At 38.9% G+C, this 25417-nt stretch overlaps 1 protein-coding gene across 3 annotated transcripts in view; it reads right to left on the bottom strand.

Annotated features, from left to right (window-relative positions):
• GALNT18 (polypeptide N-acetylgalactosaminyltransferase 18) overlaps positions 1-25417 on the bottom strand; it is a 224945-nt gene that overhangs the window by 193840 nt on the left and 5688 nt on the right. Inside the window, exons 1-2 of one of the 3 annotated variants that reach the window (XM_015864041.2) lie at positions 1213-1506; positions 858-1123 (exon numbers count right to left, since the gene is read on the bottom strand). In XM_015864041.2, the coding sequence (XP_015719527.1) occupies positions 858-1092 (235 nt within the window). In that variant the 5' untranslated portion in view covers positions 1093-1123; positions 1213-1506. Of the gene's footprint in view, positions 1-857; positions 1124-1212; positions 1507-25417 lie in introns of those variants that run through there. The other 2 variants (XM_015864044.2, XM_015864042.1) reach the window with 2 other exon arrangements.

Here is a 25417-nt window from a genome sequence, read left to right as displayed (position 1 = left end):
TTGCAGCGCTAAGCAGAAGCCCTGTTCACGTGGGAATAGCCAGCCTGCCCGCTCCACCCTTCTCAATGCTGCCAGAAAACCAGCTGGCCAAAGCAGCCTGGAGGCAGGTGAACTTTCATGCCCCGGTGTCAGGTATCCTTACCGAGTGGTTTGCTTCTACCTGTACGGATTTAAAAGGGATTTGAACCTTCAGGAAAGGTTCTGCAGAAGTATAGAAAGATGGTCCCCATGGAGCTCTCATTCACCCTCCACCCCTCTTACTTTCCAACGCACTCAGAAGATAGAGAGTGACTTCAACACCATGCCGATGATACAATACCTAAAGATCGCCCGGCAAAGTCATGTAAAGCCCCAAAGCTCTCAGGAAATCATCATCATCTCTCCCATTACTTGCCTACCTCAACTCGTCTCCCAAAGCTCGCTTTAAAAAGAGATCAAATTAAAAAGACACTACACAAACGAGAGACTGTCCCAGTTAAAACCCTGCGTGGTCCCAGGCGCTACAGCAGCACTAGTAGAAAACCCTGAGCACAGCCGGACACACGCACACTCTCCAAACGGATTAGCGCACGGGCTCGCATGGGAGGAGAATAAGAACTGCACTCGTATTTTGGAAAAAGAAAAATAACAAATGCAGAACGGTGACAGCGAGACGCGAGGATGCTCCCTTTGCACCTCGCTCCCACTCCCGATGGGCTGTAGGCGCCATCCACCCCTCCGCTCACCGCCGCGACCGCCTCGCCTCGCACATACAAACGCTGCCCGAACGAGGCGGGAGGGGATGGGAGACCGCGCACAGAAAACAGCGGGGTGGGGCGAGGGGGAAAGCAACACGGGGAGTAGGAGTAAGGTGGTACCTTGTATGTGCTGCTTGATGACATTTTCCAAATGGTCCAGCCTTTCGATAATCCGCAAAGTGTCCTCTTTGCCTTCCTCTAACTTTTTTTCCGAGATCGGCTCTTGCACTTTCACATAAACACTGGCGATGTAGTTGGTGACCCAGCCCACGTACAGCAGACACACGATGTTAGTCATTCCGCTCAAAATCACGCAAGTGGACACTAAAGTTTTGGTTTTCCTGGTGCACACCATCCTGGGATCCCTCCATATAGCTCCAAAAATCCTGAATCCAAAAAAAAAAGATAAAAATAAAAATAAAAAGAATCAACTGCGACGAAAATAAATCCTTTCCCCGAAGCGGTGCCCACTCACAAGTCAGTAAATTTCCATGCAAAAAGTTCTCCGATCCACAGAAGAAGAATCTCTGTCTCCTACCTAGGAGGAGAGGTGGGGGCGGGGAGAGCTGATAATTAGAATCCCGGGTTTTAGCAAATGAAAATAGCTGAAACTTTGCGCTAGCGGCATCGGCGGCAGAGCGCAGGGCGTGCCGACCGCCCGGCTGCCGCCGCTCCTTTAAGCACCGAACCCCGCCGCGAGCATCACGGCCACCAGCAGCCAAGTGCCCAAGTGCTGCAAACTTTGTTCCCTCCGACGCCGCTTCCCATCGCGACCGGCCGCAGCTCCACAATCAGACCAGGGAAGCGGCTCGCCGAAGAGCGGGGCTTGCTCGGCCGCGGATTGACGGCCCCTTCTTCCAATAAGGAGCCCGCTCCGGCGCGGCGGCCGCTGCCATGGCCGTATGGCCGCCGGGGAGCCGTGCGGGGCGGGGATACGGCGGGGCCCACCTGCTCCCCGCACACACAGACGGGCGGTGGGGCCCCTCCGCCGTTGCTGCAAACTACGGAGAGAAGGCGGGGACGGCTATTACGGGAGCCGCCTGCAACGAGTCCTTGGTCTAGATGGGAAACGGCGGGCAGCTGCCGCTTTGCTGCTAGGAGCCCGGCTGTGCTGCTTGCATAGAGAGCAGCCGCTATCATTAAGATACGTGCTCACACTGAGCATCATCCATTTGCCCGAAGAGGGCGTAAACCGTAGGAATTCCTTCGGCTCATCTGAGCTATTCGTTCCACAGCTCCAGCCAGCGACCACCCAGCTGTTAGAACAGCTTTGCCTCTGATCCGCCTGCTGTCTGTCCCCCCCCTACCCCACGCGGGGCTTATATTATTAATAACCCACTATTGCCTGCATCAACAGCAGCGAGCCCCACGACTTCCACAAGAATACACTCTATCAGAGCACATCCTGCCCAGAATTTGCTTCGGGATCGGGAGCAGTAGCAGAACGTCCCAGTTTATTTCACTATATTCACGCTTCTCCACCTCATGCCTTACATTTTCTACTTTTTGAAGTATTTCCCATTCCTATTAGACACGGACTTCTGCAGCTGGAAGCTGGCTTTGAGGAGACTGTCTCAAGACAAATTCAGCATGGTCAGTACTGGGAACCCTGAGACAGATCTCAAAACTACCAACAAATGTAAGTACTTACTATGCAGCAAAACCAGTAACAGATGCTTTGGGTCGTGCTACAGTTTTACACAGGCATTCGGTAGATGCCTCTTCTGTTATTACACTAGGGCTATCCTGTTTGTGTGCAGAAAGCACAGCAGCTTGTGGGACTCACTGCTACAAAGCACACATTAGCTTCCACACCCAGCAGTGTCCCAAACAAACCTTTCAATATCTCATCAGAAATAAAAGTAGATGACTTGACTTGGGTCTGGGGTTGTCATTTTTAAGCAAACAGTAAGACCCAGAATTCAGGAGAGAAGGCACAAAACTGTCCTGCCAAAAGGCAGAACGACCTCTTCTTATCCATCAGTTGGTACTCCATAGAAACAGTAAGAACCACGGATACTCAAACACATACAAAAGCCCATGGAAGCTGCAGTACACTCTGCCAATGAAGCTCAAAAAACAGTTTCCTCAGTCTTCTAAACCTCTGTGAAAACTAACTGAAATGTGGGCCAAATTACAAACATTTCCCAGCGAAATGCTAAGGGAGGCCAGCATCACAAAGCTCCTTTGGAAATTAGATGATATCACTTAAGGCATTTGAATGTGAAGCAGTAAATATCCACATGCTTAGGAAAAAAAATACTTAATGAATACAGAAAAGGTTGCAAGACAAACAAGTCAGTGGACATTTTTAAGCTTTATAAAAGGCTAAATGTTGTCAGAACACACTAATTCAGCTCCATCACATAAGTTAATTGCTCTGCTTCATCTGTGTTTAACATTTTTCTGTAGCACCATTTATTTCCCTGTATCCTGTCTTTATACTTCAGTGTTACAGCTCCACATCTGGTAGCAAAACAAGAGCAGTTAGAGCACATCACTGAAGTCTTCAACAGCATTATCTAGACTTGCTTTAATCTGTGTCAGTTCTGCCTGCAGTCCCAAAATAAGTTGTTCTTCAGTCATGGCAATTTAGACAGAATTCAGTTGGCCTTGAACTTCCCAATGTAAAGCAAAACTTCCCTAAATTCACTCCAATTAAAGGACAAGTAACAACTATTAATAAAGTTATAATTTGCACGGAGGTTTATAAAACGTGTAAAACAACTAGCTGCTTTTACAAGCAATTATGAGTGGTATTTGTTACTAATGACTGTCAGCAAATCTGTAAGCAACATCAAGGTTTCAAAAAAGATGGTTAATGCATCCAGCAAGCTTAATTGGTTGCACGTAACAGCACATAATGGATTAACCTTTTATCATACTATTAATAGTGTGTTAGGCCTTTGGTCCCAATGGTGTTCTGATCACGTTTAAAACATGTAGTCATTTGGTGCTACATTCTCCTACTACCAAAGCTGGACTCCTCAACAGCAGAACGGTCACTTCGTGTCTCCTCATTTGAGTCTATGTTTCACTGCTGCTAATGTTACAACTCCATTTGACTTTGTAGCAAACCCTCCTCGTGCTTTATTAAAAACTATTAAAAATACAGTGTTTTTCCGTTATCTGGTAACAATGTAACGCACTGGTGTCTTCATAAGGTTTATTTGTGGTTGGCTTCTTATTTGGTGAGATTTTCAGTGGGTTTTAAGTTTGTCATTTTAAGTTTACACAGACTTGAATAAATCTAGGAGTCGGCTGTTGAGAGAATAGAAGGTTTTTGTAACTTTGATTTATTGTGTAGTATCACAATCCATAATTTGTTCAAGGCTTTATATAAATATATAGATGGTCTACTTTTATATCTAATTGAAATGAGAATTGAAAAGGGCCTCAGTAGGAGAAAAGATGTGCTGCCAGCCTCAACAGTAGTCAGGGAGAAAATGACAAATGGATTAAAACATGTCAATTATGAGGAAAGCAGAAGGTCTAAGAGATCTGTTAAACATCAGCGGTGTTTTTTGTAATGTCTATTGAGGCAGTGCAATCTACCATGCAGGTCATTAAACTATATGTCTGATTTTAACTTTGTTGTTTCACTTGAGATAGTGGGGGAAAAAAAAAAAATAATTTCTTACTATTTCATAGAATCATAGAATCACCAAGGTTGGAAAAGATCATCCAGTCCAACTGTTCACATATTACCAATAGCTCCCACTAAACCATGTACCTCAACACAAAATCCAGTCGTTCCTTGAGCACCCCCAGGCTTGGTGACTCCACCACCTCCCTGGGCAGCCCATTCCAGTGCCTAACCACCCTTTCTGAGAAGTAATTTTTCCTAGTGTCCAGCCTGAATCTCCCCTGCCACAGCTTGAAACCATTCCCTCTGGTCCTATCACTAATGACATGAGAGAAGAGGCAGACCCCCAGATCACTACAACCTCCCTTCTGGAAGGAATAGAGAGCAATAATGCCTCCCCTGAGCCTCTTCTTCTCCAGGCTGAACATTCCCAGCTCCTTCAGCCTCTCCTCATATGGTCTATGGTTTTGTTTCAGATACCATTTTCCATTCTCAGTGTTTGCTAGGCTTATCTTGTCCATTTATCCTTCCAAAAGGAGTACATGACAGCCCAGACTGTTGCATTATTTCATATGATTTCTATCTTGTTCTCAGCTCTTCCTTTGTCATTCCACCCCACATATCTGTTTGAATGTCACCAAGCCTCAAGTCAGCCTTCTCAGAGATCTAGTCACAAAGGCCTTTTGCTTCATATACAGCTCAGTAATAAACAAGGTGCAGGCTCCCTCACATGCTCGTATTTCATCAACTAGCCACTCAAGGTGATGACTTCTGTAACCATGTGCAGTTAGCTGTAGAACATAATACAGTGAATGACTTGTTATAATATTTTCATGCTTTTCTGATCATGTCTGCATGTGTTTACAAACACAGACCTACTCAAGACCATCTTTTTTTTTTTTTTTTTTCCTTAAACAAACTCACTAACATTTGTTCCTATTCTCGGTTCTTTTTATCCGAACCAATCTTTAATGCACAAATGAAGCTTTCCCTTTTTTGTAGTACCAAAAACTTTTGGAGAGCAAACTCATTGGAAGGCTCTGTATCCCATCTACCACCTAAATCTGATGTCAACTGTTTTACCATTACCTGACATTTCTGAAAAATTCAGTAAGTAGTGGAGTACAACTTCTTTTTTCAATTACTCATAAGAAGATCTATTTACTTAGACAGAATTTAGAAGAAACAATCACTCTTCATCCTAGAGAAATAGAACTGCAGACTTTTAGGCTCCTTAGAAAGATTTTAGTTTGTTTCTGGAAGCTTAGATCTTCATTTTGTTTCAGAGGAATAGCATTCAGCAGATTTACAAGAGAGTCCTAGGTAATATAAATCACTACCAAGTGATTCTGAGGGATAGAATCTCAGAAGCAACACTGTGTTGCTTTTGTGGGGTGTTTTTTGTTTGGTTGGTTGGTTGGGGTTTTTTTTGTTTTGTTTTTTCCAAATGCATGTCCAAGCATGCAATTTAGCTGAAATATGGATTCTACACTTCAGGACTACTGATACAGTTTTCTAGATAACATACTACTTCATAAGGTACTGCAGCCACAGCCTAAGCAAACTAATAATTTACATTTGTACAAACAGAAAACATGAGGTTTTTTATTTGGTTTTGTTTTGCTTTGTTTTTTAATTAAGTAGCAGAAAAACACTTCAGTTTTGGGAGATGTGGGGGGTTATTTTTGTTTTTTTTTTTTATAAAAGACTTGACCATGCCCGGGAGTAAACTCTCCTCTGAGCTACTCACTGCATACAAAATAAAGCAAAGCCTTGAACCAAAAATCACACAAATAATAAAACTCCTTGCACCACTTTTAAACAAAACTTGCTCCACAACAAGTAGCATTTCAGTTCATTTTGGTATTAGAACAACTTTCACAGTATGAGAAGAAATGGAAGTTTAAATTTGATAAGGCCAGGAACATCACACTGGTCTGTGCTGCAAGAACATCTAATAACATATTAATACTTCCCAAAGACGTATTCTTTTCTTTTGTAAAGGGAGACAACCACAAAAGTTACCTAAATGAGCCAAGAGGAAGCCTGCAAAGGAAAAAATGGACTGAGGCCAAGATCTATTTCAACAGCCAGAACAGCACCAGGCAGTACAGCTCACTTGGTATTTATTAAAAAATTAATAGTCTTTAGTATTTAATGTGACAGTCCTGATTTTAGAACTGCAAAAGAAAATAACTGAAATAAACTTTTACTTTTTTTTTTTTTTTAATAAAAAGTTAACACTGATTTAAAAAACACAACGAAAAAAAAAAAAACCCTAAGAATTTCAGGCACAGTTCCAATCAGATGTTTTCCTTACTAAATAATATTCCAGATGGTATACATTTGATTCATACTTATATTCTCTTTTGATGTGCAACAATCACATTCCGTGCATTTTTTTTTTCATATGTGGAATACATATGCTCTATGGCCTTTGGGATAACAAATCAAGCTCACTCCTCTCCTCTTACAACTGTTCAATAGCAATAAAGTATGGGTTTTGAGCATGGCAGGAGCGTTCATTTTTAAGGGAGTCCCTTATCTCAGAATGTCACGCTAGCATAAGCTTATAACAAACATATCCTCTACTAAAAGGTTAGAAAATGACTGATGATGATATAGAACAATTGGCTTCCACATAACTATTGGGTCAATATGCTTGCATCAGTTAAAGATTAAAATTTCCTAGTTTACATTTTCATGACCTGTGGCTCTCGAAGCACTAAATAACACTTAAAAACAATCTTTTGATACTAGATAGGAAATCACTGTTGTGTTTTTGTAGAACCACAGCTTATTGCATCTTGTTGTTTGACACAGGACAGACATAACAAAGCTCAACACAGGCTACAGATAACGATTCAACATGTTGAAATTATGGAAGCATGATAGTTCATGTTTTAAGCATGAGGATCATGAGGATCAAGGATGAAACATGAATACTTCCACAGATCTCTCAGTGGTTTTGTGTAGCAGACTTAACTCAAAATCTTAGCATCTACTTCTGTAAAAACATCTGTGTTTTCCTGAAAAAAAAACCAACCAACCAACCAAACAACAACAACAAAAAAAAACCAGGTCTTTTACTCTGTATAATTCCTGGCACAATTAGCAGCAGGGTTATACATACCAAAGGAGACACAGCCTTTGAACACTGGATGAAGAAATAACTACCTACTCACAAAGTCTGCAATAACAGGGGAAGAAGGGAACATAAGTGAGAGTTATTTGTATAAATGGAGACAGGACCAGGGGACTTAGGCTTGATCAAATCTCTGAATGGCCTGTGTAAATCAACAAGTTCTCAGTTACTAAGATAATCAAAACCAAGTGGGCACCGGCAATGGAATTTAACAAATGTATGCAACATGGAATCATAACATAAATTCACTATTATACCATATATATAGCAGTTTAAACAATTGTAAGTTAGTTAAAAAATAAAAATAAAAATTTAAAATAAAAAAAAAAGACTTGATATTTGTAACATGAGGAAATAGAGCAGCAGTTTAATTGAGATATGGATTACATTAAAAAGATCAGACTGCTGATGTAAGAATGAAAACCTGGAATGAAACCAAAAAGCCTGAAGATTTTAGAGGGAAAAAGCTATGAGGCATCTGGAAATACTGCCCTGTGTAGAATCTCAGTGGCTCATTGAAGAGACTGAGAGTTACTTGAAGCAAGGGAGAATGCTGTATGAGGGCCGACAGTACAACAGAGAGAAATAAAATGCTGTTACATAATCTGGAAGATTTGCCATATGGAAACTGGCTTCAGATAGAGTTTAATCTGGGCCCACTGAGTTTCGCTTATTGCAAGTCATAACATTATGTATGTACTATTTTACAGCTTTACTTTTTATCAGCACAAAACAGACACAATTTGCAGCTTCTTTAGCCCAAGTAAGAGCTACAAAACGTATTTTGTTAACAGATACCTACCACCTCAGTAACTCAGCTTTTCTTTAAAACTACAATATGACAAATTACAGAAACGTTCTGTCTATTTTTTAACGATAGCCCTGCAAGTGAGGACACATTTTTATTCACTTATTTTTATGTGCTCAAATGATTTCGCCCTTCCTTGTGCTGTTCTCCCTAGACAATTTCAATACTAAACACGATTCGCATTGTCATTATGGCTACTGTCCTTTGCCAAACTCATTCTGGACGTTAAAAAAACCCATCAATTTATTCCTTTGCCAATATTAAATAGTCTATGCACTAACAACTTCTTTAAAAAGAAAGATCTCCTACTTTTAGAAGGCTCAACACAGAAAAGAGTGTGAATGTTTACTTGCTTCTGCTAACACCAGTTGTGGAATAAATCACCCACCAACCAGCAATACAACAAGATTTTCTAGAAAAGCAAGCTGCCAGATTTCCCTGTATAGGTGCCTCAGTTCACCCTTCCATTCATTACAGTGTTTCCTTCATACATGCTGGAACGGTCCCTTCCAAATTCCTTTCTGTCCTATGGAGAATTTCCAGAAAAACATTTCTGGCTGTTTAAAATAGAAAGTGAGAGCTCAAGTAACTACTGTAATCTTTCCTGTTATTGAAATATCAAACACTGTCAATTTCAAAAATGAATGCAACAGTAGAAGGAGTTTCTCATGGACCTCTTATGAGCAAAACATACTTTAAAGTTTATGTACTACATCTATAAATCAGGAGGTGGTATCAAGAAATGCAAGTCAACAGATAGAAGATATTCAATAGTTTTAGAAAAATCCTACTTTGAGTTATATCAAAAATGTCCACATAGGAGATGCTAATGTGCTTCCTCAATTTGTCACAGCAAACTGATCATATTCAAAAATCTAGGAACTTGGTCTACTACTTATTACAAAGTCTTGGAGAGTATTTAATTATTTCTTTCAGCCACCCAGATGACAGACACTTTACAGGGTGCTGTTACTTGTAGCTAACCTGAGTTTCAAAAAGGCCCATGTTGTGTTGTTGCTTAAAAGCAAGGTACCACCAGGTCTCTTTCTCCTTAACAGACAGAGTTGTGCATTTCCAACTACCTAGCTTAACAACACAGATTTTGTTTGACACTCTCCTGGGTATGATTATATCCCATCAACTTATTGCCAAAAATATTCTGAATAAAGAAGCTGAAAAGTTGAAAACTTCGTCAACTAGAACAGCACACCTGACATTTGTCTTCAGGCAATTATATACAACATCCACAAAAAGCACTGTGCTAACACACTTTATTTATCTTTAACATAAACTCATGTTGAGATATGATTGTATTAGCCATAAACATAGTGCAGAACTGTTCCTCTTATACAGCAGGAACTCAGGTTAAGCACTAAAAATCATAAAGCACTGCTAACCACAACATTTTTCAACACAATAGTGAGAAGGGGAAAGAACATTCACTGAAATAAATCAGCAAAGTTCTGCTGAAGCCATAAAAGACATGAGTCTCTATCAGCTAAGCATCTGAGTTCCTTTGTTTCACACACTGAGAATTAATATAAATTCTTGGTGAGCCACTATTGCCAAGGAAAACAAAGTACCAGTAACTTCCCAATGATCATCCTTCCTCCTTCTCCCGTATCTGGACTTCTGAAGTGAAGTCCCCAAGGAGCAGGACAGTATAGAATGAAGATCCACATTCTGTTGCATAGTAAACAGTCCACACAGACAATATATTATGCTTTAGCAGTGGAAAGTAAAAAGCAAATGACAGACAGAAGGTAAAGGATTATTTAAAAATACAGAAAAACAGCTCAACCTGCAAGAGAGTGAAAAACAAGGTGCAGATTTGTTTTACTTTAATACTATGCATTTATCTAGTAACACAAGACAAAATGTATGCCTGCAGTTTCCACCAGTTTCCACTTAAAGTACCTCCATGCCAAGAATTATTTCATTAAAATGCTGTGTTTTGAAGATAACTCATTAGTCAAATAATACATCTATAAAGTATCCACAGAGCTCTGTGATGCCGGGCTGCAGAGCACATGGCCTGCTGTTAAGAGCAGTAGTTGCTGCAGCTTCCTTTTCTGACTAAAGGAAAAATAGGTAGCCATAACTTAAGGAGAAAAAAATAACTTGGTTGTAAATATTGCGTTTGCTACTCAGAACCTGAATAACAATTTATTTCTGTTCTTTTGTCTCAGCTGATCCACTTTTGCACCAGTAAGCACATTCTGCTCCATTCTTACAATCAGATCATACTGAAATCACTCAGCATACAGTAATATTGTGATTTTAGTGTTTTGTAATAAGATATCTATTGTTAAAATATTGACAAGTCATCCTGTAGCCATAAGGAGAACTTCCAGGACAGACAATACTAATTCCACGATACTTATAGCTTAGAATGGTCACATTTTCCTGAAAATGTCAAAGCAACATCATGCTATAATATCTCCACCTCCCTCCAAGTTCAGTTGTTAGGCTTTTTGCTAGGCTAAAGCCATAGAATTTATACTACTCTTGAAGATGTAAGGGTGTTTAAGTACTAAGTCCCCAAAAACCCCAGAAAAAGGCAATTTTTCTGGAGAAAGCAGAGTATTCATGACAGAGTATTCATGGATCTTCCCTTTTTTTGTTTTGTTATATTTCTTAAAACAAAATAACAGCTGTGACAAGCACAAAAGGAGGAGCCTCCTTCATTAAAACATGTTTTCCAGTTCCCTGTGTCTGGTAAAAGAGCTTAGGAACACCTGCACTATGCCAACACTGCTTCATTATTTTTGTTTTGCTGAAATGAGGCAACACAAATCAATCCAGCAGAAAGAAAAAAGAATCCTCTTTCTCCTCTGATGTGTGGGCACACGCAACAGAATAGCTCACATCTCAGTTGAGATCAACATCTTATCATTACTACTGGCACAGAGAGACAAAAAGTCACTTCTTTGATCAAAGGCTGGAGAGTAGTGTTAAGTTAGACAGTAGGGAGCAGAAAACTTTTCACAATGATGGATGTGCGCTGTTGAGAAGATGCTCATTTGTTCCAATCAGTTTAGTAAAAAAAAAAAAAAAAAAAAACAAGTGAAAGAACCCCCAATATGACTAGAATAACTACATTGTCCCTTTAAAGTCGTTAACTTTAGGCAACACACAGCACAAGTACAACAAGCACCTGTCTGAGAAATTTTCATTTCTTCCTTGGAATAATTTTGTCCAGGAGAGAAACCATTAGTCCCAAATCTGACTGTAAAGCTTTTACCTAAAAACTTGCTGGGTTGTTTCTTCTAAGCTTTTCTGTAGAAAGCATGCACTGGGTGGGAAAGGGCATCTTAATTATAATGCTTTGGCTATCAATCAACATTTGATTGGACTACATCACACTAACTTACAATTCCTTTCTCATTCAGTGGCACTTTGAATGCTCCGTGTTTAACACTGTATTATTACTGAGCTACTTGATATTCTCACCATGAAATAAAAAGAAAGCTTTATCACTTTATTGCTAACAAATGTGCCCATTATGAGGAAAAAATCTATGAAATATTTTGGGGAGAAACTAATCCAAGAGCAAATTTACAACACTGTAGGACAGACAGACATTTCAAGCTGTAATTCCTCTTCCAACCTTTTAAAATCCAAAACAAAAATAAATTTAAAAAAAAAAAAAAACACTGCCACATCATATCAAAACTTAAGCCTTTAAAAAATAACTGAAATATTTACTTCCAAACAATCTTAAATAGATTTAAGCCCTTTTTAATGGATATCCTAAATCAAGACATGAGATGTCACATGATTTATATTTATCTTTTTAAACTTGAAATACAATACCTTTCATATAAGTTCAGATGTAAAACCCTTTCACTGTTTCTGTGTCAGAAAACCCTATAAAGTTAAATACATTTAGACCTGCAGCTGGAGTTCAGTAAGTTTAAATAAGATTTATTTTCCTGCTGTGTGTATCAAACAAGGAGCTTAATTATCACTATTCTCGTAGTCTCTCAGCATCAACTGAAGGGGTCACAGCAGACATCAGGAGTTCCCCAGTAGGTGTATCATGGCACTTCAGTGCCAAGCAAAGCAGCCAGGTCAGATGACTAAAGTGTAAACCCCCACCCAGTACAGTCAGTCTGTCCTTCTCTCATAACAGCACTGCCTCACACGTAGGTTAATGATCCTTTTTATTGCTTTGATCAGCATAGCAGGCCCTTCTCCCCTCAGGCATCAGAGACTCAAAAATCTCAGTTGTTTCAGCTAAAGGAGAAGCACTGAAGGGGCATCAGGATACAAGAACAAGACTTCAAGGCTGAACTTACAACTAGGAGAAAGAAAAAGAGCACAGAGCTTCTCAAGCTTTTAGACAGGAATGTAGGGAGCAAAATATACAAAAACCTACCTAAAGGGACCTGTCTCAGGAAATGTTAAGGAAAAACATATTCCAACCACAGCAAAAGGCTTTGCTGATGTCTACATTCCACTACACAAAACCCTGAAGTATTTATAAAGGTACAAAGGTTGTTGATGGGAAGAAATAAGAAATCTAACTTGGAGTTTTTTTGTTTTTTAAATGAACAGGAGAGCAACTGAGAAGCACCAACTACAATAATTTGAGAGAGATGACCAGAGGATCATGATCAGATACGATCAGAGAAGACAGAACACCATGGATGTGCACTTTGTGTCAAGATTTAGCTCAAACTGGAATATTCAGAACAACAGGGTGTTGAACTTTGCTTGAAATTTACTTGAATCTTCCAGTGAAACGTTTGAGTGGGGCTAGAAACTTCTAACCTTGAATATAGGGGGTGAGAGAAGAAAGGCAAGGAGTGTTAGGGATTATTTATTTAGTGGAGGCAGAGAGAAATTCATGACAGCAAGAATGGCATATTGGGAAAACCCTATTAGATGCAACCATTATTGATCTCAGCAAAATTTCACACTGCCATGAACAGCTTATTCTCTGTGGTATTTATTATCCATCAGTGCCACTAGGTAGGTACATTTCAAAACATTCTGCAACAGCAGAGACAGAGGGTAAAATTCTTAGGTCATTGTATATGCTGACATAGCCTTGCTAATGATTTTAGACTATGCCAGTTTTCGGCAAGGGGACCCTTTCCCTCCACTGTGTTTGTAGCGTGTCTGAACACTTTAGGGTTAACTAAAAGTTTAATAAGGCATTATCCAAATATACTTGAACACTGGCAAGCATGAGGCAACAACCACCTTTCTCTGAAGTATGTTCCAACATTTGACCATCCTCATAGTAATGGAGTTTTTCCTCATGTCCAGCCTGAACATCCTTTTTTTATTGGGTAGCACAGAACTGCACAAACGCATCCAGGTCACTGCCAAAAAAAGCATTGAATCAAACTGGTCCTAGAATTAACATTGTTGACCACCCAGAAGTAGCCCCATTCATGATGTGACACTGGGCTCTGCCACTGAGCCAGTTCATCACTCAGCACAGTGTGGACATGCTGAACTCCCAGTTAAGCAATTAATCCAGAAAGAAACTGTGAGGGGCAAGTATCAAAGGCATTACTAAAACCCAGAAGAATTTAATCCAACTCCTTCCCTTAATCAGCTAAGCAGATGACCTATCATAAAAAGATCAAATTACTAAGGCAGTACTTGCCATTCATTAACCTATGTTGACTATTTCTGATAATAGCTTTCTTCTTAATGGCTTTCAGTGGAACCCAGGATAATTTACTCCTTAACTTTTCCCAAGTACTGAGGTTTGAAAATTTGCATTTTCCTAGGTTTTCTCTCATGCTCATTTGGAGACAGGTTTAATGATGGCTAGTTTCCGGTCAGCTAGGACCTTCCCAGACTTTCACAACTTGTTGAGGGGGGTCCACATAATGCCCACTAACTGTAATATTGTTAAGTGAATTCCAGCAGACCCCAAGGACTTATGAATATGAAATTAATGTCTTACAATTTTGGAGTCCACAAAAGCAATATCACTGCTCCCCCGGTCACAGGCAGCCCAAGATATATCAGTAATACTAAAAATGGAGATGAAAACATCACTAAATGCCTCTGCCTCATCCATATTCGTTAGGCAGCCATCTTCATCAGCTACCAGTCCAGTGATGTGCTTAATCCCTCTTTTGCTGTTGGCATACTTGGAAAAGCCTTTCTTCTTGTTGCCTGACCACCAAAGTGGCCAGTATCAACTCAAGTTGAGCTTTGGCTTTTCTTGTTTTCTCCCTGCAGATGCAAACTGCAGCTCTGTAATCTCCCTGTGAATCCTAGCCTTGTTTCCAGAGATCATATATTTTGTTCTGCAGAAGAAAGTTCTGGCACCTAAAATCTTACCTGAAATTGTAGAATTGGCAAATAAATAGTGAACAGGGACTGTTTTCTTTCAAAAAGTAACTTCTTAAAATAACCTTTTATCTCCTCCCATTCCTTCTCTTTGCCCACTCCCTGCCTCTCCCCAGTAAGTATTCCCTAATGTTTTAAGGGTTTTAATGAGTTCCAGCTAGGAACTCCAGAAAAACCCAACTAGCAATTACTATGCCAAGTTGGAAATAAATTTAAAAAAAAAAAAAAAAGAAAAACCTTCAAATTCTGCAACTACAATTCTATTTTATTCTTGAGATATGACACTGACATTGCTACAAATGCTTTCTTGTGTCATTGGCAATAGAAATCTAGAACCCCTGCTGGAATTTTGCTAGATAGCATTACAAAAACCTGCTTTCTTCTCTTTCTGCACAATAAGTATCTAGCAGAGCTGAAAGAGAACACAGATGGAAGCTAAAGGCTTAACACCACTAATTCATGCATCACTGCTGTGGGCTTTGCTGAGCATTTCATTAGACTGCTTTCTTTCCAGTAGATTAACACAATGAATCTACATCAGAGACTGATAATTCTATTAACTACTTGAAACTGGTTGGGTTGGAACAGGAAAGATTTGGCAAAATTAAATTACAGGGTGTATATTTGCAGTGTTTTCTATTACTGAAGAATGACTGAAGGAGTGCCATTCATTAAGGAAACATATTGGACAGTAAATGTTATTATGTGTATTCAAGTCATCAGGAAACTGAGGTTACACGTTCATCCTTTGCTGGTTACAAGAAATGTATCTTATAGCACTACCTTCCCAAGCAGACAGTTTTCAACACCCACATGTAAACATTAAATCTGCATACACTGGCTGTAAATATTGCTTCATCTCACCTAGCTGCAGTTGGAAATATCAGGTTGCCTTCAGACTAACAGTATTGTCTGGCAGTTACAGAATTACAATACTGTTAAACCTGACTTTGCTCTGAAGCACCAACAAGCTAATTTAATAGAATGTCCTCTTTCAGACCAAGCTTGTAGTGGTTCAGTTTAAAACAATGAGGTTTTTTGTGTTTGGGGTTTTGTGTATTTGTGGTTTTTTGGGGTTTTTTTGTGTTTTTTTTTTGTTGTTTGTTTGTTTGTTTAAACATATTACATTTCTTTTGTGATACTAAGGTAAATATTTAGAGGCTATTACTTGCCCTCAAACAAAGAATAAGAAGCTACAAAACTTGCAGTGAATGTGATCAACAAGAGAAGTATATAATTACATCCACGCTGAATACTAAATACAATCATACTTTTAATCTTGTGAGCTATGTGTTCAGGAAAAAAAGTAATCATTTTCATCATGAAGAACATGCACTTCGACTGTCCGTGTTACTGTGCAGAATAGATTCAAAGGATATAAAGGAACCAGCTCTTTGTTCCTTTAATTAATTTTAGGTTCATAACAAGAGCTGACCCTAACCTCCAGATTATCATAGCTCAACTTAGACTTCTCAGGTTGCCACAGGAACCCTCTCTTCTTATTTAAAATAAATAGTAGAATGAACATGTCACTCAGCTATCATACAAGTTACATTTTTCTCAGTATTGACTTTAAGACTCCTCTTTCTTCTGAGGATGTTTTGGCTGGTATCAGAGGCAAAACAGACCATAAGTCTCTCATTTATACTGCCCTTTTTAGTATATTGTGAAGTCACTGTTGTATGAAGTGAAATGTAATAACACAAGTTAAAAATGCTGAGGAATTTTTCCAAAGAAAAAAAATCCCTTTTGTGCAAGGAGTGACTTCTGGAGTGACTGTAGCTCCAGTACACACGTGCTCATCACACATCCACAGAACATTGAAGAAAGTCATCAGTGCAGATGACTTACTATTTCATTTACCATGTGTATGCATGCACATTCACATACACTTGCATTATTCCAGCATTGCTATTTTATGCTTACAGCCTACAACAAAGCAAACACTTTCAGATGCCATTTCTTAACATGCAAAGTTTGATTACCTGTTTGGCACATTTTAACGTGAGTCCTTGAAAAGCACTATATCTTCCAGAATTATTGTTTCAGATGTTGGCTTTTCACCATTGCATATATAATTCTAAACAGAAAATGAAGAAACCAAAAGTACTAATGAAGTTCATTTAAGTACTGAGTAGCTGGTGATGATTGAGTGAATATTGTGAATAGCTTTGTTAGAGTTTCAAACGTTTGGCAAGAATGTAATTGTTTAATAGCAACTTCTAAGAAAAAATCTTTATAAATTCCTCAGAATGCATGGCATATACCATGTTTGGAAATTCTCCCAGTATAGTCAAATGCTTATAACACAGCTAAGCTCATTCTCAATACCATAGCCTAAAGCTCCTCTCATCAAAAGTCCAAATACCTTTGGAAGGGCAAAACTGAAAGTCCCTGAAAGCCTTGGGTTCCTAGCCTCCTAGGAGTTTGAAGCTAATAGCAGTATTTGCAGCTGGATGCAGCATTAACACAACTGTTGTCAGCTTAGGATTATATAAAACAAAGTATCACAAACAAACATACTTCTACAAATTCCTTTAAACTCCTTCCTTACCAGCAATAACGAAGAAAACATGATTTCCCAGGATCCTAAGATCCAGTTTTGTTAAAAAAATCCTAGGATATCTATTACTAACCAGCAAGATTTGGAGTGGAATTAGTTTTCATTGTTGAAGCTGCCACAGAAAAACTGGCTTACAAAAACCAGTTCGTACTTACCCTCCAAAATAAATGAAAACCCCACCTCAGTTAAACTCAGGATGGCATCAACCACCCACTTAAGTATAGTAGAGATGATACAAAAGTCTTCTTAATGCTTAAGATGAGCATGCTTAAGCTGATGCCTGTGCTCTTGCCATTAGTTTGTGTCACCTTATTGCTACTTTGTGCTATGTGACTGGGAGTACTTTATACACATCAATGGTTTATGATTTGGCCCAGTTCTGTGACTAGCAGGGCAGAGGGACCCATGGGTCCACACCTCCAGAAAGGGGAAAACAAAGGGAAGGAAAGATGGGCCCCAAAAATAACAGCAGCAATGAACTGAGGAGAAACAAACTGATTTACTAAATAAGATATCAGAATGCAACATACTATAAAACAAGTATAGTTAGAATTGAAGCTAATAAATCAGGAGTGCCCAAAAAAACCAAAGGCCTTATACTAATGCTGAGGTCAGGGCTCCTCTTCTTAAGAAAATATGAGATTCTGTATGGAATACTCTATCAGTCTATAGGAGATGGAGGTGATAATCACTTCCTTGGGAAGAAAAGATTTAAGAATGTTACATCTCAGCAGGCATGTTATAAGCTTACCTTTATCTCTGAATAATACCTGTGCATATGTACCAATCTGGAGATTGCGTGTACCAGAAGACATGGTCAGATTAACTATTTGTTGACAGAAAGGTATAAAGGACCCTTGCCTTACTCAACACCTATACAGCAGTCAACCTTAACATTAAGCTGTCTGCGACTTCAAGATGGATCATCAAGCAAGAAGGGCCAACACATTTAAACTTAACTTGGGATTCATAATGTTTTGGGTTCTCTGTTTTCTTATGGCAATGAGTGGTGCAGAGCTTGGTGAAAATGAGAGGACAATTGAGGATTTAAGTGAAAATTTGGTCCTGACATTACCATAAGGGTTTAGTAAGATATGCACACTCAGTAGTATCTACATAGTGTAATTAAAAGCAGAGACTTTGTATAAGTTGTATTAAAAGATACACTAAAAGAAGTATATAAAAATAGGCAAAAGAACTACCTACTTCCAAAGGAGGAAACTGATGCCTGGCAATTAATTCAGAGAACTCAACAAACAGACATTCTGTCTTGGGAAAGTTTTTTTGCTAAGATAAGCAGAACACCTGGAGCCCAAAAGCAAAGTCTCAATGTTCCACATGCTGCAAAGCCAACATCTGAAACTATACCCTGCTAGGGTTGATAATATAGGTACCATAATGAGGCTGATGTGATAATCAGAAACTTAGTTAACATCCCTTTTTTTTTTTTTCTAGTTTCTTGACCTGATATATGGCCTGACCTACTCGCACACAGCCTTTTGGTTGGATAGCAATTCCCAGTGGGATCCTACAACCACCAAAAACCACTTGCAAAAAAAACCGTAATACAGCACATGCATAGTATTAGATTTTAGTATGTACAACAATTCCCTGAATAGGCAGGCACTTTGTGGAAATCATATGAATATTCACACATGTTGCATGTACATGATCTGTATCCTTGAACTTCATTGTGCACAGTAGGAGGAGCAGTCTCCTATGTACATGGAGCAGCAAAGACAGAAATCCTAAGAATTTCTGCATTATTATTTAGTGCTGAATGCAGCACTCATTTATTTACAGGCATTTTCTCTAATAAATAGTAAATATGATTAATATCACCTCTCCAAGTTACTGAAGGCTGTCTTTTCTATCAGTTGTAGATCAACTGATTGGTGGGCAGGTGGTGAGAAAGAAGGTATGAAATCTAACTGACAGATCACACTCTTCAATCCAGATCAAACTGATCTGACTGATATAGATTAATCTCATCAAGCAATAACTGAAGTACTTTGATATATCTCTTCTCCATCCAGGACCATCTATTAAAGAAGGTTCTTGAGTTACATCATTGCTGCCTCCCCACTGAAGTGTATTTCAATTGTTATGCAAGTCACAGAAGTCTATTTTAAGATTATTTGCTTTTATTACAGTACATACAGATGAGGCTCTCTCCTGACATTTAAATAATGCGTCTACATCTAGCAGGTTTGTTTTCCTTCCAGAATGTTAATAACTTCCTGAAAAATAATTAGGAAAACTTGAGTAGAATGAGGTGTAGTTATGCTGGTGGCCGTATGTACTGTTAGCAGAGCCCAAGGACAATGACACTGGAAAAATTAAAAAAGAAAACTGTAACTGTAGTAGACAAAGCAAGTGAGAACATCTGCACATCTCTATCTCAGGTCAGTATACAGCCCCCATGCTATTTTTCTTTTTGGACTAATGTGAACATACGAAAAATTTAAGCATCCTTTTTACCCCCTACTGCACCAGCTAGAATCCAGCTTCTGGAATGAGGGAAATATATGACTACAACTTCTTGGAGAAATACAGTTAGTATCAGACAGACACTTCTTCAGACATGCAGACAAAAGGATCTTACCAATATAACTAATATACATCCCTCAGAATGCTAGAAGCAAGGATTATCAGTAGTATCTATGTCTCTTGTGCTCATCTCTCCCTACAGGCTTTGGCATTTTTCTGGCAAGCATCTCAGTGAAGAGGTCCCATCTGGAGAAACATTTCAAGTAGCAAGTGGCAGATGTATCCCACATCCTGACAGAGCATGCCTGGATGTTACCAGTTAGTTAGGAGGATTCTTGTTAAAAACAAAACCCACTGCACAATCTTTTTGCAAGTTCTCTACAACTGGATGGCTCATACTGACAAATACGCTGCAGAACAATTATGTTAGCAATGTAAGGGAATAGGCTGGTTTTATATGAATCCAAGCCAACTTGCTGAGATTCATTTCAAATGATCTCACATTCAGCTTTATGACAACCTATGAACTCTGGGCGTTGCATCATCAGGTGCTTCAAGCAGGATGAGTAAGGAATATTAATAAAAAAAATCCATAAACTACTTGATTTTTTCTAGCTCAGAGTTTTGGCCACTTGCCCATTGAGCTCCCAATTATTTTAAGTCATTCATTTACAGCAATAAAAATACCTTTTTATTAATAAGATAAGAACTCAATGTTGAAGTGCCAGTTTATGGTGTTAGGAAGGACAGAATATAAGCAATTTGCTGAAAGATGAAACATTAGAATTCAACATCTGCTGTCTTCTGAATGCAATCAAGATGACCTTATCAAAGCCCAAAGACATGAAACTGAGCAGATGTCGTTCTCACAGGAGCATTTGAGGTCAAAAACAGTAAGTTCCTAAAACAGAGGAGGACTTAATCAAATACATACTAGTGGCCAAACGGAGACAGATCCTTCCTTCAAGGCAAGAACACTATGCATATGGCGGCAATCAACAGTGGCAGCACTGGCACCACAGTGTGTAGTCAGGTTACTCAAAACTTTGGCAACAGCAGGAACCTCTTAGAGGGAATCCTCAAGTTCTTTATTGCTCAGTATTTTGTACCAGTGCAGTGGGTCTAAAATCAGGTAGGTCTACAGATTTTCTCACCTTTGAGCTGCCTACCCTTACTAGACAAACTTTGTGCCTTTTTGCAGTTTCTGCCTCTGCATTTTATGCAGAAGGTGTGCTGTCACCTCAGCATCACACACACTTGTTTGCTGACAGTGGCAGCACAGACTTCTTCTCTGCAAGCTTAGGCACACCTTAGCTGGTGATTGTAACAACAGGATCCTAAAATCATCCTCCTTTCAGAGATGCTTTTTTTTTTTTTTCCCCCCCAAGATGTAACATTTGACAACAACTCATTACTTGCAAAATTTGACCAGTGATTTGTGCTATTTCACAGGTATGTACAAACCTTCTTATCCTGAAAGCACTCCCATATTTTAAGGAGATAAAGCCAGCACAGAATGTCACAAAAACTTTGACATTTCAGTGCTCAAACAAAGGCAAAGTCATAATTATTTAGGTAAGACATAATTATTTAGGTAAGACAAGACACTGCAAAGTCCTTAAGCTTTATAAAGTTCCATGGTTTTGTGTAGCTAAGGCCAAGAACCAACAATCTGAACACTCTGTTTTTATAACCATAAGGTATTAGCTTATGTCAAGAATGAACATAGTGGTTATATTCTTTGTAAGGAATCATTAGCTGACACAACTGCAGCTGAGGCTGTTAATCATACAACTTGCCCTGGCTATGCAAAGCACAGACACCTGTAATGGGGCCTATTCTAAAAATATTTCTATATGTGTATTACAATAAAATCTGTGGATTTAAGATCAAGCATACACTGAGAGCATTAAAAAAAAAAACAAACCTTTGTCATGCTAATGTGCGATGCAGATAATATTCCTAGCATAGTTTGTATCACTTGCCCACAGAAAAGATTACAGTCTTCATTAAGAATGGGAAAAAAAAAGAAGAAAAAAAAAGCCTAAATAAATACAGATATTATTTAAGGGAACCACTACTGCTGGCATTACTATAAACTGTTCCAAGAGTTTTGAAATGAGAAGCAATTCACTACCCTGGAAAGTCTAAGAGCCTAAGTCACATCCATGGCTTCACATTTGCAGTTCCACTTATACCCACACATTTGCGGAACGTTGCAAGGTCACAGGTATTACAGCCACCTTATTTGCTAATCTCAGATAAAGTGCACATCCTTGAAAAATACATCACAAAAGATAATGCTGCGAAGACAAATTTAAAGCCAACAGAAACAAAGAACATGGACACAGACAAGTGAATTGATACTATAAACATCTAACATATTGCTTTTTTTTTAAACGTTGGCTATCATCTACATACTGCACAGAAGCACAGACTGACTGAGGTGGCAGGGATCTCTAGGTCCATGTGGTCCAACACTTGCTCAAGCAGGGACAGGAACACAGAGAGCCAGCTGCCCAGAACCACATTCAAGTGGCTTTTGAACATATCCAAGGAAGGAGACTCAACAGCTTCTCCACAGGCAACCTGTGCAAGTGCTCTGTCACCCAGTCAGTGAAGAAGTGCATCCTACTGTTTAGGCAGAGCTTTTTGTATTCCAGTTTGCTCCCACTGTCTCTTGTTCCGGCATCACTGACAAGAACTTAGTTCTGTCCTCCTTGCACCCTCCCTTCAGACACTTATACAAATTGATAAGATCCCCACCAAGTCTCCTGTTCTCCAGGTAAGACAGTCCCAGTTCTTTCAGACTCTCCTCAGATAAAGGTCCTTTCTTGTAGCCCTATGTTGAACTCTTTCTGGCATGTCTATGTCTTTTGTGTTGAGGGGCAGGACTGGACACAATACTTCAGGTGCAGCCTCATCACTGCTAAGGAGGAGCATCACCACTCTTGGCCTGCTGGCAACACTTTGTCTAATGCAGTCAAGAGTGCCATTACTTTGCATACTGGCAAGAGCACTCATGAGAAATAACATCTCAGTAACAAAGCATAATAGACTAAACAATGCTCTCTCAAACCACCAAGCAGCAGCTATACTGTATATTATACCATGCTATGCACAGTTTAAGCTTCACCTACAAAAACAAATTACTCAGAGCAAATCTTACCTTAGAGCAGCAGATGCTATTTTCAGCAGTAAAACAACTGCATGTTTTATCTGAGAATCTTAATTACAAGAAGATACAAGCCTAATTTACAGCATTTTTCACTGTTTTTGAAAGTGCTGTAGGTCACAGCAGCAGCTTATAAAACAGCAGGTACATAATGTAGAGGCCTGAACAGTAATCGAAGCTAACAGTTGATCAGGCATGATTATATGTTACTGCAGAAGCAAGCATGTTAAATTATTCTAAAAACACCCATTCTCTATCTGAACACACTTCACAGTTTCTTCCTTCCAATCAGAACTTTAAACAGGTTCTTCTCTCCAAGCATTACACATTTAAGTCACACCCACCCTTGCTTTTATTACCAGTTCAGTGCTAGGAAAACTATGGAAAAGGTGAGCTTGTTAAATCTTCCAGAACAGTCAAAACAAAGGGAAAGAAAGTGACCCTTAACTATGGTAGACTCCTCTTAGCCAAACCATAGAGTGATGGTCATCACAAGAGATCCATTACTCAGAAATAGTAAACTATCACTTAAGCTTCACATTCCTGGAAACTCTGGATATTGTTGTCTGTTTTTTTAGTCATTACTATTTGTTTCAAATGTCTACCACACAACTACAAGAACAACAAAAAAAAGTGTATTACAAAATAAAAATCTCAAAGACTCATTCAAGCAATTATCACTACTTAAAAATGGGCATGACAGGAAAGATCTCCAACCATAACAAAGCTGAAATTTGATACAAGTTAAAACACGTTTTTCTTTGAGTTTGTTTATAAAAAACACAGCAATAGATACAAAGTCTTTCAGTTCTCTGTTTTCATGCAAAATTTCAGTACCAAAATAAACCGTCAAATCTGCTGTTTGTACATTATCAATTAACACTTCCTTTGATGTCACTGACAGCCCAAATAATTAATACTGAAGCAGTGATGGGGTGAGGAGGGGGAAACACTCCTCCTCTGCTGTGCTGTTTACACTCACATATCCCTGAATTTCTCAAGAGGATATAAAGAAAACCAATGAAAGGCATCTTCAACATGGGAAGCCAGCTTCCCTGCCCCAATGTACACAGGTCTTCCAGATTTGCTGGATTTAAATTTGTATTTACCAAAGTGCATTTCATGCTTCTTTAAAACAGTTACAATAAGTGTTTTTATGGTTATCTAAGGAGGAGTTTTTAAGCATAGCTACAGTTACCAAATGTAGAATAAAGCTAAGCAATTTGTATTCTCAGTTAAAGTTGCTAGGGAAACCTAAAAGAGTGTGTAAATATCATGTTACAGTAGATAAATGTATATAATAATCAGAGACAGAGGTATGAAAAAAAAGCAATACAAAGAAATGGTGCTTTAAAAAGAAAAGAAAAAAATCTTGCTTTAAGAGTTAAGGTTTCTAACTTTAATATTCTAGTCCATGCATTCAAACAACTGTTGTTTCTCCTCACTAAGAAAAACAGCTCTTCAACTATTGGTAAAAAAGATCCCAAAGATATGTTAATTTTTCCCCTAATTCATTATCTACTCTTATCACCATAGTCTTTTCCAGTTTTTCCCAAAGACTGATGCAGTTACAAGTATTTTTCTGCAGCCCATGATAATGACAAAGATCAATTCACGCTTTGCTTTGTTATTAGGTTGTGTTATGGCAGTGGAAATTATATTGCTTTAAGTTTTGAAATGTTTCTGAGTTTCGATAAAGCCATTAATCACAACACGACTATGTTAGTCCAGACTGCAGGGATGTCCATGACAATGCTAAGAACAACTGATCTTCAATAATTATTCTTCCTTTCTCAAAACCTTACTTGTACAGATTTTTCTCTACTTGGATAGTAGCTCTCTTCTTAGAGATATGAGAGATGAGGAGTAAAGTGAAAGTTCTCAGCAAAATCTCTTCTCAAAGAGTCAGGATAGGGTTTGACTTCATGATCTGCTCAGCACCTCATTATGTCCTAACTGATCTTATATCCTAGTGAGTTCAGCAGCAGTTGAAAATATTCAACGTCTGGCAATACTTAGATTTCAACAAAGCAAAACACTTGAAAATCCACAGATGAGACACAAAATAATTAGCTCAGGACTCTTTGTCCCTCTCTATGGTAGCCTGACACTGTAAGCCTCCTGTTGACTGCAAGTACTAGGCACACTCTTTGCATTTACTAAGCAAAAGGCTTCTTTCTAAATAGCCTCCAAGAGGTCATCACCCACAGAAATTATGTTGCCCAAAAGAACAGTTTTGCAGCATTTAGCAAGCTGCTTTTGTTTCACATTCTCATCTTCACTTACCTCCCACAGTTTTCAGCCATTGCATTTTGGTCATTATTCCAATCCCATGCTAGACACTATTGGGAAGTACATATTAAAAATCATGTACTTGAGCACTACTTTATTGTGCACCTCACCACCCACAAAGTTCACACGGAAGCCTATATGCACATCTATATACAAAGCACAGATACTGGACGTACAAGCATTCTGATAGCCTCAGAAAATGAGAATGTAGTGTTGGGAAATAGAAACAAAGACTGAATCCATTTTTCTTCCAGGCAAAGTTTGCATACCTTGCAGCAGCTACTGACATCTTTTTTTAAA

The sequence above is a fragment of the Coturnix japonica genome, chromosome 5 (assembly GCF_001577835.2).
Source record: "Coturnix japonica isolate 7356 chromosome 5, Coturnix japonica 2.1, whole genome shotgun sequence".
Taxonomy (NCBI): Eukaryota; Metazoa; Chordata; class Aves; order Galliformes; family Phasianidae; genus Coturnix; species Coturnix japonica.
The sequence above is the reverse complement of the archived record's forward strand: the minus strand, read 5'-3'. Positions and strand labels throughout refer to the sequence as shown.